General features: G+C 56.1%; 2 protein-coding genes across 2 annotated transcripts; one reads left to right on the top strand and one right to left on the bottom strand.

The window, feature by feature from the left end:
* Nucleotides 1–2,128: 2,128 nt before the first annotated feature.
* memb1 (Qb-SNARE, Bos1/Membrin family) lies at nucleotides 2,129–5,802 on the bottom strand (the record flags this gene model as incomplete). Its single annotated transcript, XM_002949155.1, has 6 exons — nucleotides 2,129–2,680; nucleotides 3,789–3,902; nucleotides 4,270–4,392; nucleotides 4,780–4,924; nucleotides 5,248–5,327; nucleotides 5,716–5,802. The coding sequence occupies 6 exons, from the start codon at nucleotides 5,800–5,802 to the stop codon at nucleotides 2,492–2,494; spliced, it is 738 nt and encodes a 245-aa protein (XP_002949201.1). The 3' UTR covers nucleotides 2,129–2,491.
* Nucleotides 5,803–9,284: 3,482 nt separating this feature from the next.
* VOLCADRAFT_59132 (uncharacterized protein) lies at nucleotides 9,285–16,231 on the top strand (the record flags this gene model as incomplete). The annotated part of the gene is made up of 9 exons (XM_002949282.1): nucleotides 9,285–9,389; nucleotides 10,034–10,348; nucleotides 11,397–11,593; nucleotides 11,708–12,191; nucleotides 12,567–12,668; nucleotides 12,929–13,014; nucleotides 14,180–14,381; nucleotides 14,902–15,065; nucleotides 15,715–16,231. Coding segments are annotated over 9 exons (2,172 nt in total), but the record flags the coding sequence as incomplete, so codon positions are not given.
* Nucleotides 16,232–17,867: the final 1,636 nt, after the last annotated feature.

Genomic DNA, 17,867 nt, shown 5'->3' with positions numbered 1-17,867 from the left:
TTCGTCGAGCTGCTCCCGCTGCTCGTGTGGTGCTGTCAGCTTCGGTGCGTCATTTGCTTGAACTTCCGTCCTTATTGCTGCTAGCTGTTCTCTTGCGGATGGCATGATGGTCACGTCTTTTGTGATGACAACGTCAGGAGAGCGATCCCGAGGCGGTGCTGTCCGGGGATCCCTGGCTGGCGCTTTTGGCGCGTTGGCCTGCGCTGCTGACAGGACGCCCAGCAGCAGCTGGTGAAGAGTCGGCTGGTCTATGTTCCCGCTCAAAGTATCCCTGGCGGCTTCTATGTCGTTTTGGTTGGCTGGCAGCATCTGGCCCGATCCCCCTTCGCCGGCTGCTTCGGCCGCTCCTGCGTTGACCAGGTTATCTCCCGTTGCCTTTGTCCTCTTACCCGTCATTTTTTGATTTTTGTGACGGAGCTCCTGGTTGTTCCTCGGAGAGTGACAGGTCCGCGGCGATGTCGATTCGTTGTGGTAGAGCGTCGATGAGGCTTGAGGGTAGTCGGTAAGGTCTTGGATAAAAGTGAGAGCAACAATAATAATAAGCTCCAATAGTGTAGGCAGAATGCCGGAACTATGGAGCTGTCAGCTGAAATAGTAAATTCGAATTCTCAGCAAGCCATACGGCTGCCGTACATAACCTAGCTTAGAGGCTATACTCGCTTTGCTCCTGCCGCATCTAAGCTACAAATGCGAAAAGAGCGCCATGGCAGCGGTCCGAAACAAGAAAGACCTACGTATACAGTCGGGAGCAACAAAGGATACGGAATCATGACATGACGACAGCCAGGCCATTAAGAGACCTACTCTTGAGTGCCGGGGCAAGCGGCCAGCAGGCCAGCAGGCCCCGAAAAGAGACAAGGCGCCATGCCTTTACCATCCGAAATTTGACATTTTACTTGATTTTACTGCCGCGCATACATGCTTACATACCTGCCCTAGCGCAACAGTAGGGTTTAACAAATGACTTCCGTCTCCGCAATGAGTTAGAAACAAGAGCTTTAGGCCAGGATGTCGTTCGCGGCCTCGTGTCCTAGGAATTCCTAAGAAAGCGATGCAGCTACAGCTAGGACCGTGGGCAAGCTGCAGTTGACTATTGCTCGCTAACAGTTAGAAGCGCACACTTCTTCATTTATAATAGATCCGAAGGCGATGGAGCGGCTTTGTGGCTTTGTGACGAAAAAAACGAAACGACCTCGGGGGCCTTGCGAGAATTACTTCAATTATGCAGAATGACAAGCTCACTTGACAGACAAGACAAAGTAACACAATAAAATGTGAACACTCAGCAAAAATATTTATTCACCATCTTCGTAACTTGCGTGTTACTATGCTGTCCGTACGACTAAGATATTTTGGCTTTCGATAACACAATTTGGTAACCCACTGCAGGCTTTAACCTTGTGAACGAAGGACGCTCTAAACGGAAATTATCGAACGATTGTGGGTGAAAGATGCAGGCGGTCAGCCCGTTGGGGTCGGAGGCCATATCACGAGCTCACGTTCTGCCAAGGAAACGCCATGCGTCTTTTGTTTCGTCATGAAGTTGCCAACTTTGATCCTCATTCAAGAAGATTGCAACTTACAGGGAACCAGGTCCTGGGAGAAATGGTAGGTAGGTGTGAAGTTACCTCGACAGTTTAACGGACGTGATCTGCTACACTTTACTTCAAGTATACTTGCAAATTTCACCCAGTTTACTACCGGTGGCATACTCCGTCAGCTGCTGCTCCGCCAGGCGCTCTTGGCCCCGCCTGCCAAAGGAAGGCAGATGCAAATTTACCGTTCGCCCGTCATTAAGCCACACAGTAGGACTGGCACTCTGCTAGGACCACCTGAATCGCACCGAGATGGGTTCCAAGGAAACGTGAAGCCTTAAGCGCCTACGCTGGCTGCAGCCGTCCCAGCCCGCCAGTGCGTGGCGCGCCAAGCATGTGCCGCACAAGCAAACGACCGACTTCGTCGGTATGTGCGTTACCAGTAGTGCCTGAACTGTTTGTTTCCCTTTGCTCGAGGGACGACACGACGAGTGCTGTAGATGCTGGTCAGATCTTCGACGCGTCCAAGGAGTTTTAAATTCAGTTCTCAATGCTGTCCTTGATCACGGCCATGTGGTCAAGAACTTAGGGTTCCAGACCAAAACATCGTTACATCGACGGGCACGCGGAACCCGCGACTCCTTTGCGGCTAAGGCATTTGCAAACAGCTAACACGCAGCAGCGCACTGATCACAACGACACACCATGACAGCGTACAGGTGGAAAAAAGGTTGGCAGCATGGCACCCTGTCCATACCCTGTTCGACACAGCGAAATCCAAGCAGTGGCACGCCTTGGCAACGAGTTTACACTGTTGCCATGCAGTTCTAGTGTTCCAAGCCGAGGGGATAAGCAGTGAGATCCATTTAAAACAACCGGACCGGTGAACAACTACACCAGCTCCCCAGCGGCACCCAACCGGCCATGTGTGATGGGAGCGTGGCGAGGATCGGCAGTCAAAGATCCCTATCAGCACCGCTATATTCTAGGTCGCGCAGTGCTGGGCTACGTCTACACGGGCGGAACCAAGCGGCCCAGTCGGCTGCCACACTTCTAACACGCCAAGTTGGGAACCAAGCAGGGCCCAGCAGGTGCTTCAGCGGTTCAGTGGCACCTTCCCTCTTGACACCCTTCAATACCTTCGCCTGCGTGGCAGACAGCAGCGAGACAGGAGATGTTGCCGCGTCAAGTCACGACAGCGGAAAGCGCTTGCCAACCATAAACGCCAACAAGGGGAGTCCCACAGCAGGACCACGCCACATGCACCCAAGAGGCTCCTACCTCTTCCAAGCGCCTCCCCTCTCTCCTCACAGAAGTATCCCCTGAAACCTCCCCCCTACCCACCCGCATACGGTGTACTGCCCAGTCCCATCAGCATGTCCTAAAAGCAAGCGAGCACCTGATTCGCTTCATCAGATGCGTCTCCCACCCAAACCCAAGTCCGATAGTACTGCATGTACCGTTGCGGTCTACAAAGCCAATAGCAGCAAACACCCCGAAAAACTCCGTACCTCTTGAAATAAGCTCGCTGTCTGCTCCTAGTGCTCAAGGCGAAACCAGCAAGAATACGTGTGGTTACAAGGCCCCAGGTGAGGAAGTACACTCTGTCCAATAAATGAAGACGCTGGAACAGAACACCGATGTCCAGCCGACAACAGGAGCGTCGCCCAACCAGCAGCACGTGCCCATGAGCAGAGATTGTAGCGGCAGTGCCGTTGTCGGGTCCTGGCCTTCGGCCAGGACCGGGCCCGTACGTCGGGCCCACTCGGGGAAGATTAGAACCAGAACATCCACACGCAGAACGTGATAACAATGAGAATCACGATCTGCGAACCAAGGGGTTGCGGCGGTGTGAGAACTATAGCATTGCTCGATGTCCTCTGCTATCCAGAAGCAAATCGCAAGCGGCGCGTTTGGGCACGTGGAACCGTTCACTGGTCCACTTTCCGTGCCGTCCTCCAAAGCTTTGTGTTCAAGACCACCGATAGCGCCCCAAGCCTTTCTGTGACATCAGAACTCACAAATCTTAGCGTATACCGCCGCTGATCTCCGGCCCCTGGCATCGTCGATACGCCCTGAAGCTCTACCCGTACAGCAGCTGCCATAACGCCACCCCGAGGCGCCCGCACGGAATGGGCCAGCCAGTGGGCAAACACAAGCCACATCACCTCTTAAGCCCCCAATACCGTGTTGTTGTCCGCCACTGCAGTACCAATTCCAGTGTTTCGGTCCCAAACCTATACCCACTCTCACCATGCCGCCATAAGCTGTGTACATGTCTAATCGTTGCCGTCGCTCAATCATGCGCAGCATCGATTCGCCCAGCCCCACAGAGTTCAGCACATCCAGCGCCTTCTTCTGAGCGCTCTGCGGAATTGCTCACCAGGGCCACGCATGGCATCCAGAATTTCTCGGTTTCTAGCGTAAAAAAGCCATATTTAGTGCAACACAAGAACGAGCATAACACGGCAATGGAAACATACCGGAAGCCAGACATGCAGACAAGTAGGCATGGAAGTCAATTACAGCGCAGAATATGAAGCTCCGCCGGTCTTTGGACTACTAGCGGAACCCAGGAACACCATGAACCCAACTTTTGTAACTTTCCAATGTGCAACTACACCACACCGTACACACCGTAAGAACCAAGCCACGGCACAGGGACAGGTGGATCAGAGCGGTGCAGAAGCCAGGGGGGCAGGGGGTTGTCGAGGCTCATAGGCATTCGTCCCACCTTGAGGCGTTCCCTGTTGCCAGCCATGTTGGCCAGGATGTTAGTTCCCGCGTCAAACATCTCCTCAAGGTACCTCTTGGATCGTTGCACACTGCCCGCCATTTGGGCCTCCTCATCCATCTCCTGGGGTGCCGAGTGAAAGCAAATTACTTCGTTAAGGTGGCGAAGCGGAGAAAGCACTGACGGGGTGATACAATGGGAAACAGAATAGGCGGCGGGGGAAGCGATTGCATCGGCTTCCGTCAGTCTTGGTGGTCCGGAAGGCTGCGGACTTGAATGGCTCGGAAAGGGAGGCCCTGTGCCTGCAGACTCGGTTGATCGAACTTTATACGAGGAGCACCGCCAACAACCCGCGCTCGCCCTCGCACAAGAGCGCGGCACAACCGCCGCATCAGTAAGCTCCGACCCACTTCAGGTGCAACACGAATTCACGACAGCTTAATACGCAGAGGATAACCACTGCACCTAGTTCCCGCCTCATGCCCAACACAAAATCCCCCATCCACTCACCTGCTTGATTTTGCGCCCCACCTCGCCGCGCGCCAGCAGCTCATCGCGTTCCCGCTGCTCCGCAGCACGACGGGACTCCCTGCTCGTGTGGCGATCCAGCGCCTGACGAATGCTATCCAGCTCCTCGGACACTTGCTCCACCTTTCTGAGGCCGGAAAAGGTAAGCAGTTGAGACAGCGGAACAACAAAAGGGGGTTGCAAGAGGGTGGGAATAGGGACATAAAGAGGACGCGGAAGGGTAGTCGATGTATATCAAGGCAGGAGGCACGATTGAAGGAGAGGGACAGAACGGAGGATTGAACCGTGACGGCTGGGGGAGGTGTCGCCAGTTGGAGTGAGTGTGCGACGGTAGCGTACTGCCCAACTGAACCCAGTGAGTGTGCGACGGGAGCATACTGCCCAACTGAAAGACGCGTGCGAAGCAGAGGGTATATCACCCTGACACAATTCTTTTCCAGCTTAACCCACCGTTTCCAAACATCTCGCTTGCTCGAGTTTTCCCGGATGACTTGCATTCTCCAAATCGAGTCCATTTCGCTGCTTATGCGCTACAGAGCAAGGGCATTGTAAATTGCTATAAGTTCACGTCCAAGATATTATGATAAAAGCACGCAGCGATACGGACCACGGGCTTCACCCCTTCTTCCTGCAGTCCGGAAGACACTTTGACCCAGGGGGCCGGGACACGTCATACCTACGGTACCCGCAAATAACCTACCGCAAGGTCGCTAAGCTTTGCTTTTAAGTCACGCGCAAGGACTGGCGTCGCATCTGCGCTGCCTTGTTGTCGAGCGGTTGCTCCCTGCAAGATACCAAGACGAGCATCCATAGCATCCATCCAAGCCGCGAGCACTACTAGATAATCATTGCATGAACCACCTGGATCACCAACCCAAATGCAAGTTTACACTTCCAAGAAACAAGACGAGAGCGCACCTCCAATGCCTCCAGGCGTTCAAGACCCTCACGCAGCAAAAGGATTAGGCGTTTTGCCTGGCTGTGCAATGATGTTAGGTCAGACATCTATGATTTTGATTTAGCCCCTTGATCGGCAACCGAACCAACCATACAGCTTAACAAGCTATACAGTATCCTAGTGAAATCCTTATGATAACTAATGCGATCATCCGGTTGAAATGCCTGCTTCAGGCATTGGAGTCCTTTGGAGCTTTACGCAATGTCCATCACAGCTGCAAAAGTAAGATTGAAGTCAGTAATCTCAAGACGAATGTATTAACATGGTTATTACATAATTTAGCAAGAAGTTGCGCGAAGGAATCATTGTGCAAGTTACCGATTCCACGGCAACCGATCCCCCGCGCTTTGTGCGGCATCATGCGCATCTTGGCGTGAGCGATGCTCTAACCGATTGATAAAGCCCGCATCAAACCCATGACGCACAAGTAATCTTTACCACTTGGATGATTTTACGGCACAGGAACTAGGCTGCTGTCGTCACATCAACACTCGCACATCGGACGACGACGCTATCTCCATCTTTGCATCTGGGCCGCGGACAATTGATAAGGAATTAGCTTAAATCTTATGTCTTGGGCCTCTATGCCATCCCTTGGAGCCAGCGCCTGTGTCGGATTGGTCATGCTGCCGTCTTTCCGTTCGACTGCGCACAAGCTGTGTTGCAACGCCTTCTTCATTTGTTAGACCGTCACACGCCTTTCCGGGGGCCCACTTACCCGTTAGTTAGCCCCCAGGCCGTCAGGCCATCCGCGAATGCTCTCGTCCCGTCACACTTTCGCTGTGTTGCTCCGCGCCTAGCCCGGTCGCTGTGGCGTGACGGCCTGCCGACACACCTTCCAAGAGCTCCTCGGATCCAGGAGCTGTCCGCACCTTCTGGCGACATCGTGCCGGGGCAGCCCGTTACGGCATCGATACAGCAAGCCCTAGGCAGGCCCTCCGCCTGCCCGCCTGCGAGACCCCGCAGTGTGCTAATTTATCTAGCACTAATTTTTCCCTCGCGGTCCGGAGCCGGCATTGGTGTCTTGGGGCTCGCGTGGAACCCTGCCGGTCCCGACGTCTTCCCAGCGCCCAACCATGGCTGCGGCCACACCGCTGCTGCAGCCCTCGCTGCCTACCATGTGGACGACCCCCCACGCCCCGCCACGAGCTTTCCACCTGCCTCCGACTTCCACAACGCGCCGTCTAACCGCCCTTGTCGTCCGGTCCGCCGTATCTGGCCAAGGCCCCCTACCCCTACCGGGCCAGCCCCGTAAGCTGCCATCGCCTGCTGGTCCCAAGGCACCCGCGGCGGCAGCGAGAACCGCACCTGCGGCGCCACCAGCCCCCGCGGCTCATACTGAGCCACTGCAGCTGCAGCAACAGCCATCGCAGCAACAGCACGAGCAGCTTCCGTCTGCTGCCCCAGCCGTCAGCGGTACCGTCGCATCGTACGAGGAGGAATACAATCTGCGGTCCGGCTCAGAGCTGCCGCTAGAGGAGCAGATTGCACGGCTGCAGACCCTCCTGGAGCGCCTGTGTACGGCGGAAACCGTGGAGGACAAGGTAGGTGACATCTTTCGGAGGTTTGAGAAAAGCGGGGGAAGCGCGTGTTAGTGCCGCACATGTTTTTTCGGCTGTGTATGTTTTGTTAGAGAGTACGATGGAGCTGGTTGGGGTCGGGGTTGGACGTCGGGATTCCGCAATCAGCCTTTAGGTAAATCCGCGTGTGGCACATACACAGACAGGTTGAGTGACTTAACGGGTGGGAGGAGTCGAGTGAACCTGGGGGAAGGGAAGGATGGAGCTCCGCGGAGAGCTTCCAAATCCAAAAGCCGCCCCCGCTTCCCCCGCCTCCCCCCTGGCTGCTTGCAGTTGGTATTGCTAGTAGACGTGTGTGGTGTTATTACGTGTGTATGTGTATGTATGTGTGTATGTATGTGTGTATGTATGTGTGTATGTATGTGTGTATGTATGTGTGTATGTATGTGTGTATGTATGTATGTATGTAATATTGGATGGTTCTACGTGTTCGCAGGTCCGCCAGCTGCTGCAGGTGGACAGTGTAGCCGCATTCATGTGCGACCCCAGGTGAGTCGCTGCGGGTGCGGTTACGGGTGCTGATGCAGATCAGTGTTTCAGATTTTGAAGCTTTCGGAGCGGACGGGAAAGAGGGCATGTACGGGTATAAGGGGGAAGGGCCGTCGTTAGGCGAGTATGGAGGAAGGTTCTCGGCAGGCCGGGGAAGGAAGGAAAGTGTGTGTCTTAGCACTTATGGAAACGAACACTCACCCAAAACCCGTCTGAAAGGAGAGCTGTGAAACCCGGCTGTGCGGCAGCATCTGGATACGTCAGCCTGGCTCCTAGAATATTGGATTTTGGCCCTCGGATCCTGAATCCGCACGAAGAGTTGGATTCGCAAATCTTGGCGCCTTTGCTGGTCTATTTCGCACTCGAGCGGAATTTCTCGAAGTACAGTCCCCTTCAAATTCCTGCCTTCCTTTCTGGTCGGGGCCTCCTGCCCTCCTCCCCTTCCCAGGAATGCGGCTGTGTGCTCCGCGCTGTCTCTGCTACCTGCCCCCCAGCAGCTGCTGCTGCTGTGTCTGCCAGCCATGATGCAGGACCACGTGCTGAAGGAGCCGCCCGGAGGTGAGCAGGAACGGGATTGGGAGCAGGGCAGGGGGAGGGAGTACATGGAGGGAAGATTGCGACGTGGCACTTGTTGATTTGCGCAACGCATCACCTGTCTGCCTCCATCGCAGCTATTACGAAGGGGAAGAAGTGAGGAGGAGTATTGAGACACGTGGGAGCTAGTTTGTGGTTTGGTTGCGATTGGTTGGTTAGTTTGAGCTGGCTGGTTGAGGATTATGATGGTAATGGGGGTTAAATGAGCGCCGTGGTGGTGGTGGGGGGGGGGGGGGGGGGGGGTTACGTCTTTGAGCGAAGGTGCGAGCGGAAGGGATAGCCCGCAACATCCCATTCCATTCACTTCGAAACAACGCTGGGCATCAACGCGCTGCGGGCGATTACTCGGCACGGCACGGCCGGCCAAAAGTGTTGGTAGTGAATAAAGTTCATGGAAGAGCAGTTGCATCATTTGGCTGTGGACTCATTCAGCAGTCCCTCCCACGCGACTTTGGACGTCCGTTGGCAGTTGTTTTCCCTTCTTGATAGCAGTGCTATCTGCCTAGGCAGAGCTCCCCTCCTCTTGCTTCCCTTTCTCACAAGATTGCCTCCCCTCCTTCCCGCCGACTGGTTAGTTCTGCCTTCTCTTTTTAGTTCTGCGCAGCAGCCTTTCTTTGGCATCAGCTTCACTCGCTCGTGGTTCGTCTTCCCCTCCTTCCCCTGCCGTCGTAACTTCGCCGCTTCGGACTCACTAGGGGCAGTTTCGGACTTTGGACGCGTTCCGGCAGGCAGCAGTTCATTTTTCTGGGTTTCTTTCTTGCATATGATTCCCTCTCCTGCCTTCCCGTGCCCTCTACAACTCTCCAACCACACACCCCCACCCCACCCCACACCCCGCAGCCCCCCCCAGCACTCCCGAGTCCCTCCTCCCCCACCTCACCGCCCTGGCCACCCGCCTGGCCCGAGTGGATCAGTTCTACGACAGCGTAGGGGGCCTTATGGGGTACCAGATAAAGAGCTTGCAGCTCATTGTGGCTGGAATGCAGGTAAGGGAGGGGTAAGGTTTTGGAGGTGTCTATCTGTATGTATGTGTATTGGAGGGGAAAGGGCGCAAATGGGATTTCCGTAATGTTGGCGGATGGGGGGATGGGGTAAAAGTGTATTTATGTAGCAAGGGTAAGTAGGGCGGGTTTGGGATGTAAGAGGCGAAGAGGTAGGGTTTTGTAGTGTTTCTTATTGAGGTTTTAGGTCTTTATTATTTCCGGGGGATAGGGGAGGGGAGGTGTATGTGTGTTCGGTGAAGTGGGGGGATGCCGCCCCATCCGCGGCGGGCAGATTGACAGGAGGCGACATTGCATCAGCGTGTATGTGTACCTGTCTCTGCTACAACTCTGTGCCTGTCTCTACCCCTCCGCTTGTCTTGGTGCCGCTCCACCGCGACCACCAACACCCGCTGACGCCGCAATCCCTTAACTCTCCAACCCCTTTTCACCCTCACCCTTCTCACCTCACCCCTACCCCTCAGGACAAGAACGCGCGCAGCAAGCGGCAGCCACCTCAGCACCCACAGCCGAACCAGGACAGCTGCGCAAACCAACAACATGCCACACATCATCCCGCGAACCTCCAGCACCAGCACCAGCACCACCATCATCATCTCCACTACAACCAGCAGCTGCAGCACCACCAGTTATCTCACCCCCTCCACCAAGGCCCCCCCCCACCACCACCGCCACCTCCACCACCACCTCGGGTTACGTTCCACGTACCTCGCGGCATGGACCTGGCGGGGGAGTGCGGCAGCGGGGTGGGGCTGGCGGCGGCGGCTCAGGGCCTCGCCTCCCTGCCCTTCATGGCGGAGATCTACCCCGTGGGGGGGGCAGGGGACCGCCTGGGGCTGGTGGACGAGACGACGGGGGAGAGTCTGCCGGCGGCGATGCTGCCGTACGCCGGTCGTACACTGCTGGAGGTGCTCATTCGGGACTTGCAGGTGGGTAGTGGGGTGCTTCTGGGATGGAGTGAGGTTTGGAGGTGTTGTACGGCGAGGGGGGAGGAGGGCTCCGGGCAGAGGGGTGGTGGGAATGTGTTTGCCCCCCGTGAACTGGCACCCGTGAACTGGCACCCGGACACTCGGTATTCGGTGACCCGTACAGTTGGGTCCCACTGGCCGCCTCCGCGGCAGTAGCAACACCCGCCCTTGCTGCCGGCCACCTACACGACCGAGAGGGCTGCAGCCCCGGGGGGTTCCCCAATTCCCACCCCCGGGGGGGGAGGGAGGGAGGGAGGGAAACGGGACTTGTGTGGCGGCGAAGGAGGCGCCGAAGGTTGCGGGGTTTCCCTTTTTCCCCATGTCGTGAAGATTCCTCCCCTGCCCGCCTGTACTTTCATGCCCGGGCCCACATGCATTTAAAATAGGTTTAGTTCATTTTTTCCCCGTATGGGTTTCTTTTATTGAAAGAGGCCTTGTCGTAGGGGTAAATTTGAAGGGGTTTCTCTTTTAACTGTATCGTAATCAGGTTTTTGCAAGGGTTTTAGCAGTTTTAGCGGTTTTTTGTTAAAAGGTTTTGGGTTTTGCTTGACCATCTTGCTTGACCAGTGCTATCCAGTCAAGTTTCCCCCCCTGCACCCCCCTCATCTCTATCCTCCCCTACCTCCTCCCCCCAATAACAAGGACGCCTTTTGGTCAGTTCTACGTTTGGTACACTCTTGCCCTGACAGCAGCTTCACTCGTTCGTGGTTCGTCTTTCCCCCAATAATAACACCAAGAACAACGACAAGCACAATTCCCACTACAACTTCTACATCATCTGCCTTGTTACCCTCTCCTCTCTGCAGCATTGTCTATTCCTGGTATCTGCTTCACTCGCCAGTGGTTCGTCTTATCCTCCCCCTCTCTCCTTCCTCTTTTTCCCCCCGCCCGGCCAAATAACCATATAATTTCTGATTATTTCCTTGCGTATGATTTCCTCTTTCCTCCACACCTAACAACCACCACCACTTCAACAAGATAACCTCACCGGTCCCTCCTCCCCCGTCAGGCTCGTGAGTACTTATATTTCCAGCTCACGGGGCGGCAGGTGACCACCCCGGTAGCCATCATGACGTCGGACGCCAAGGGAAATCACGACAGGGTGTCCCGGCTGCTGGCGGACCTGCAGTGGGGCGGGCGGGGCCCGGAGGCGTTTCGCCTGTTTAGGCAACCCATGGTGCCGGTGGTGGGCGTGGAGGACGGCAGGTGAGTTGTGGGTTGCGGGCGGGGGGGAAAGGCCAGGCGTCAGGGGTGCTGGGGACGGGGCCAACTCATTTTCGGTTGTTTTTTCTCAATCCCATGTGTGTCCTGTCAATCCAGGTGGCTCCTGAGCCGACCCCTGGGTCCCATGATGAAGCCCGGAGGCCACGGAGCCATATGGAAGCTTATGTGGGATGAGGGCGTGTTTGAGTGGCTCACAAAGCGACACGGCCGCCGCGCCGCGCTTGTACGGCAAATCTCAAATCCAATGGCGGGCACTGACACGACGTTGCTCGCGCTGGCGGGCGCGGGTTTCGCGCGACGAGGCGGCGGCGCCGCAGCATTCGGTTTTATGAGCTGCGAACGCGCGGTTGGAGCGGCGGAGGGTATGAATGTACTGCAGGAACGGCGGCGGTGGGTGCCGGCGGCAGAGGGCGGCGACGGCGGGCGCTGGGTGTACGAATACGGCGTGACGAATGTGGAGTACACTGAGTTTGAGCGGCTGGGATTGAGTGACGAGGCGGTGTCGGCCAACTCCAAGACGTCGGTGTTTCCTGCAAATACGAACGTGCTGTACGTCGGACTGTACGGCGCGAAACGGATTGTGGCGGAGGTGAGTGGCTTCGGGATCCATGTACGCATGAAAGGTTTTGTCCGTAGGTAATGGGAGACGTCTTGCTGGGCATCCATCGCCCACCAGATCCGGTAAAAATTCTTTTGGAAAATAATGACAAAAATTACAGTTTCTTGACGGCAAGGAAAAGGAAGAGGGCATCCCATAACTTAGTCCAAGTTATGGGCGTTTCACAACAGCATAGTAACATATTTCGTATTATTTGCCCAGGTAACCGTCTAGCGGGCGATTGACGTGTGGGTGAAGCACACGGTGTTAAAGAGGGAGACTTAGGTGTCCTGGGGTCGCTCCTGCTATAACCTCCGCCCCACTACCGCCCGCACCGCACCGCCAACCCCCGATTAGGCGGTCGCCAACGGTGACGGCGAGCAGCTGTTACCGGGCCTTATCTTCAATCTCAACAAGAAAGTATCGTACACCAATCCGCTGGATGGCAGTACCCGTCAGGTGTGTCTGTGTGCATGTCTGTATGTATGCTCGTGTGTGGGCATGTGCCGTACGGGTACCTGTGCTTTAAATCGCTGATCTCGCTGTTGATCGTTCGGTGACCGGGGCAATACGACGACGGCCTCTTGTTCAAACACTTCCCGTGCCGCAAATCTGCTCCAAAAGCCCTTGCTCGCTTGCAAGTCCGTGTTTTGTGTGTTTTCCTCGGTCAAACGCTGTCGCCGCCGCGGCCTGCCCTTCTCCTCCCTTTCTTTTCCCAGATCACGGCAGGCCGCATGGAGAGCACGATGCAGAACCTGGCGGACTTCCTCACCGACCGGTTCGACCGACCCATGGACCCGCAGGAGTTGGCCACGGCCGGGTACGGGGGGGCGGGGAGGCGGGCTTGCTAGAGGGCGAGGCGGGGAGGCAGCCGGGCAGGGTTCGACACCCCGTACGGGGCCCGTAAGTTTTTGGCCTTTTTTCGGTATCCCCGTCAGGGCCCGTAGGACTTTTCGGTGGCTCCCGTAAGGATTTTGGGGCGCGAAGCGCCCCGTACGGGGACGCCCCCGGACCGGCCGAAGGCCGGTTACGGTGGCTCCCGTAAGGATTTTAAGGATTTATAAGAGGCCGTACGGGGCCCTGTAGGGGAGAGGACGGACCATATGAAGGATAAGGCCACACACTTGGCAGACATAATTCATATTGCAATATTCAACTACACTTTTCATAATACTTTTATAGCTTCTGGTCTGTAACATCCAGCGATGACAGACAATGAGTCGTCAGGAGGTGACCAAGGGCCTCCTAATCCACCGCCCTCCAAGAAGCACGAGAAAATAACGAAAATAACGACTTACAGGGCAAAAAAATGCAAAGCGTCACTTTCCACAGCGTTTCAGCCAAGGACAGTGCCCCCGTAAAGGTTTTGCGGGGGTTACGGGGGCCCCCGTAAGGTTTTCGGCCGGTACAGGAGCCTGGTACGGGGGCCCCTCCGTAAGGAAAATTTGGGAGGTACGGGGGAGCCCGCAAGTTTCAGGAAGGTCAGTGTCGAACCCTGCAGCCGGGTTGTTGTTCTTGTAGTAGTAGTAGTAGCAGTTGTTGTTGTTGTTGTTGTTGTTGTTGTTGTTGTTGTTGTTGTTGTTGTTGTTGTTTTGTGCGCGGTAAACTGGAGGGACTAAAGAGGGCGAACGAGGGGCAACGGAGGACAGTACGAAAAATATGAAGGTTTGGGGGGGTTGATCTGGCGCTGGAAAGTGTACACAACGATGTGATGTGTATATTGTTGTTATTACTATTATTATTTATTTATTATTACTATACTATTATTATTATTTTTTATTTTTATTTTTATTATTATCATCATCATCATCATCATTATCACAATGATAATAATTATTACACTACGTCGTCCTGCTTCCCTCTTCCGTCGCCTCCTTCGAAACCGCCTCCTGGTCAGTTCTGCTCTTTCCTTGGCAGCAGCTTCACTCGTCCTTCATGGTTCGCCCTGCTCCCCTCTGCTCCACCCGCAGTCTGTCCACCTTCCTGGTTTCCAACCTCCGCCGCAAGGTGACGTCCTCCGCCAAGAAGCGCCGCCAGCCCGGATCAGCCCGCATCGCCCAGACCCCGGACGGCTCCTTCTACGACCTGCAGCGGAACGCCTGGCAGCTGCTGCAGCGCTGCGGCCTACAGAACGTGCCCGAGCCGGGCAGTCCAGAACAATACCTGGAGAAGGTGCGACAGCGTGAAGGTGTGCGTAAGGTTGTGTGTGTGTATATGTCTATCTGTGTGTAGTCAACATCGCGAATGCAACCTAACAGTGGAATATCAGGTATGTGTGTGTGAAGGAGGAGAGGGAAAAGAAATTTCCCCACGGGGGCAACGCCGCAGCCCCTCCACTGCTCTGCACCGCCCCTCCACGCCACCGCTCTACACCACCACCACCACCACCACCACCACCACCACAACCACAACCACCGCCAGCACCACCGCCAGCACCACTACTCCACCGCTAGGCTGTCCTCGGCCATTTGATGTTTCTACCTACGTCTCCAATTCGATCCTCTCCTTCCTTCCCGGGCGCTCTTTTCAATGACGGACTTCTTCATCTTAAAACTTCTTTCCTCAAGAAAAGGGGGAAGACCATCACGCTTATCATTTCACATCTATCATCAAAATTATCATCACAATTATCATCATACACTTATCAATCCCTTGCCTTTCCCTCTCTTCCCCTTCCGCCTGTGCTTCCCAGGGCCCTGGCTTCATCTTCCTGTTCCACCCGGCTCTGGGGCCGCTGTGGGACGTCATCAGCCAGAAAATCGTGGGCGGCTCCATGGCCCACGGTTCGGAACTGGTGCTGGAGGTCGCGGAGGCGCGGCTGCAGCAGCTGCACCTGGACGGCAGCCTGGAGGTGCGGTACAAGGTCAAGGGCACAGACACCGGGGCGCGGATGGGGGGAAGGGAGAGGGTTCGTGCTGGGGGAGAGGGGGTGTGGGCTTGGAGCTAGGGGCGTGGGATGCGTATGACATATTATGTTGGAGCACTATGGAGGGTTGGTGCTGCTGGGAGAATGCCATGTTCAGTATTGATGTGTATCCTGTGTGTTGCCACTGTCCACAACCAGCAGCTTTCCCTTTTCCCCCTCCCCCCATCCCCTTATCCAAAACCACATCTCCCCTCCTACCCGCGAACAATTATCACCAGCAGCCTCAATCACCACCTGCCATGCGCTTGTCGTGCTCAATCCGAACCTGCCGTACACATGCCGTGCTGCTGCCGACGGTTATTAGATCTACGCGGAGAATGTGATGGGCCATCTGGAGTCCGTCGGTCTGCCCGCGGCGGTGGCGGCGGCCAAGAAGGAGCAAGACAACAACACGCTGTACGGCAGCGTTGCCGCTGGTAATGGTAACGGCGCCGCCGCCGCCGCCACAGCCGCCACCACGCTATCCATCTCTAGCCTTCACAACGGCACTTTGGAGATGTCACTGCCGCCGAGGGCTGTAGCACACGGCGGACCGCTGCAGCAGCAGCAACAACAGGCGGCGGCCGCGGCGGGTGGCAGCGGCGCCGATTCTGGCGGTGGCATGTCGCCAGCTCCTGGAAGCGCGGGGCTGTTGCGCTACAGCCGACGCTGCGGGCGGGTTCAGCTGGTCAACGTGCGTGTGGTGAACGCCGGTATTGATTGGGAAGCTCCAGATAACGTTTATTGGAAGCACCAGGTCTCACGAAGGGAGTCGTGCAAGATCGTACTGCTCGGCCAGTCGGAATTCGAGGCGCATGACGTCACCATCTCCGGCGCCCATACATTTGTCGTACCAGACGGCTTCCGGCTCACCGTCACCGCCGCCGGCGACGGCGTCGGGGGGCTGCGTACTCAGCTGGCGCCGCTGCACCCCGCCGCCAGCCTGATGCCCGGCTACGAGCCGTCGTGGGATTGGATCTATTCCATGGACACGGCGGGCGCGGTACGGCTGTCGTACGTGGGCGCGGCGCCACGTTCACCGGCGGCTGGCATGGTGGCGACGGCGATGGCGGCGGCGGAGCGGCGGGGGCAGTACGTCCTGGACTTCAACATCTGATCATAGAGCGGTTGGATAGAGGAGTTGGGGACAGTTGTGGTCGTTGTGGTCGTTGCAACTGCATGGATGACGAGTTGGGCAAAGTGGCTAATGCGGCGGCTAAGGGTGCGGCATATGGAGAGATCGGTGGTAATTAATTGCAAGCTTGTGTTGGTGCCCCCTGGGCCCTATGGCTTGGATGTGCATGCATGTTCGTTGTGTTGCAAAAGCAGCACCCATCTAGGTTGTAGGGTTGAGGAGGTGGGGGAATGTGGTGGGGATAAAGGCGCGAGGCAGGGAGCTGCCTCAAGACATGAGGACCTGTAGCAAAGCTTTCTCAGCGCGACATCACGTGTACATATCCTATTGGCGGAGAAAGGATGCCGTACGGCGCGGTACGGGAGGGAGTCGCGGCTTCCATTTTAGTAACGTTGTCGCACTTCTGCGATGGGGGTACCTTGCTCTTATCGTTGCGGCACGGCAGGCGGTTGGGTTTATTGAGTTGTGCGTGTCTCTCTTTCTCTATCCATCTACCCATCTATCTATCTACCCATCTATCTATCTACCCATCTATCTATCTATCCATCTATCTATCTATACCGCGCATTACCTCACATGTACTTAACAAGAAGAAAACTACAGGACAGGACAGGAACGCAATTCCGGAGGGAAAAAGAGGTCGTGTGCAACTTACGATGTCCATATTGGCGCATTTACTCGGTCGGAGAGATGTTGCTCGGGCGGCGAGGGGATGGGGGAGCTTTTAAGAAGCTCGGCAGCGGGCGATGCCGTCGGGAGGGGATGGCCGTAGGCGCCGGCGGCGGCAGAGGCGGCGGTGGGTCCTCGCCGTGGTGTCCGTCTCCGTTCCCTGAAGGCTCCCTACCTGACTCAGAGCTAGGCCCGAGGCCTCTTAGGCGGGGCAATCCTGGCTGGATCTGTTTCGGGCTGGGTCGTGGTTTTTGGGTCGTGGGACTCCGACGGGGCAGAGGAGATGCAAAAAATACACGCAGCTTTTTGCACACGGTCATCGCGGTTCGACTCGGGGTTGAAAACGGGTGTGTTATTATTGTGTTATTGTGGTCGCTATTGCTGGCAGGGCGCATGCCACATGGCAACGCAGCATGGCAAGAAAGACGTCGTGGCGCGATGTGCGACGCAGGGAACAACCCGCGGATGTAGAGCAAAAGAATACCAATGCTTGCGGGAAGGTCCCTTGCGGAACTTCCGGCTGCTGATTTGTGGAGGAGAGGCGTGGCGGCGTATGGGACTGTCTGCTTGTCTGTCTGTCACACCCTGTGCGTCTGCCTGCCTGCCTGTCTGTCTGTCTGTCACACAGTGCGTCTGCCTGTCTATCTGTCTGTCTGCCTGCATGTGTACGTTTTATAGCAGAGAAGCAGCTTAGAGATGAACGCAGTTCGACGGGTCTGAAGGAGAGTCTACTTATAGAGCGGAAAGCTGTTGAAGCAAGTGGGCTTGGGCTGTAGAGCGTGGTGTACGTTGCCGGCGGATGCTGGTGATGCGACGTGTTCAAAATGAGAAACTGTCCGACAGAAGGAAGTAGCGCTGTCTGAGTGGCTGGACGGTCAGGCTGTACGGCACTAAGCATGCCGGGGGTCGTTTTGCGTGCGAAGGTTGAGCTGGATTTGTGGGGGTCCCC

This window comes from Volvox carteri (genome assembly GCF_000143455.1).
Source record: "Volvox carteri f. nagariensis unplaced genomic scaffold VOLCAscaffold_13, whole genome shotgun sequence".
Lineage (NCBI taxonomy): Eukaryota > Viridiplantae > Chlorophyta > Chlorophyceae > Chlamydomonadales > Volvocaceae > Volvox > Volvox carteri.
This window is presented reverse-complemented; position numbering and strand designations above follow the sequence as displayed.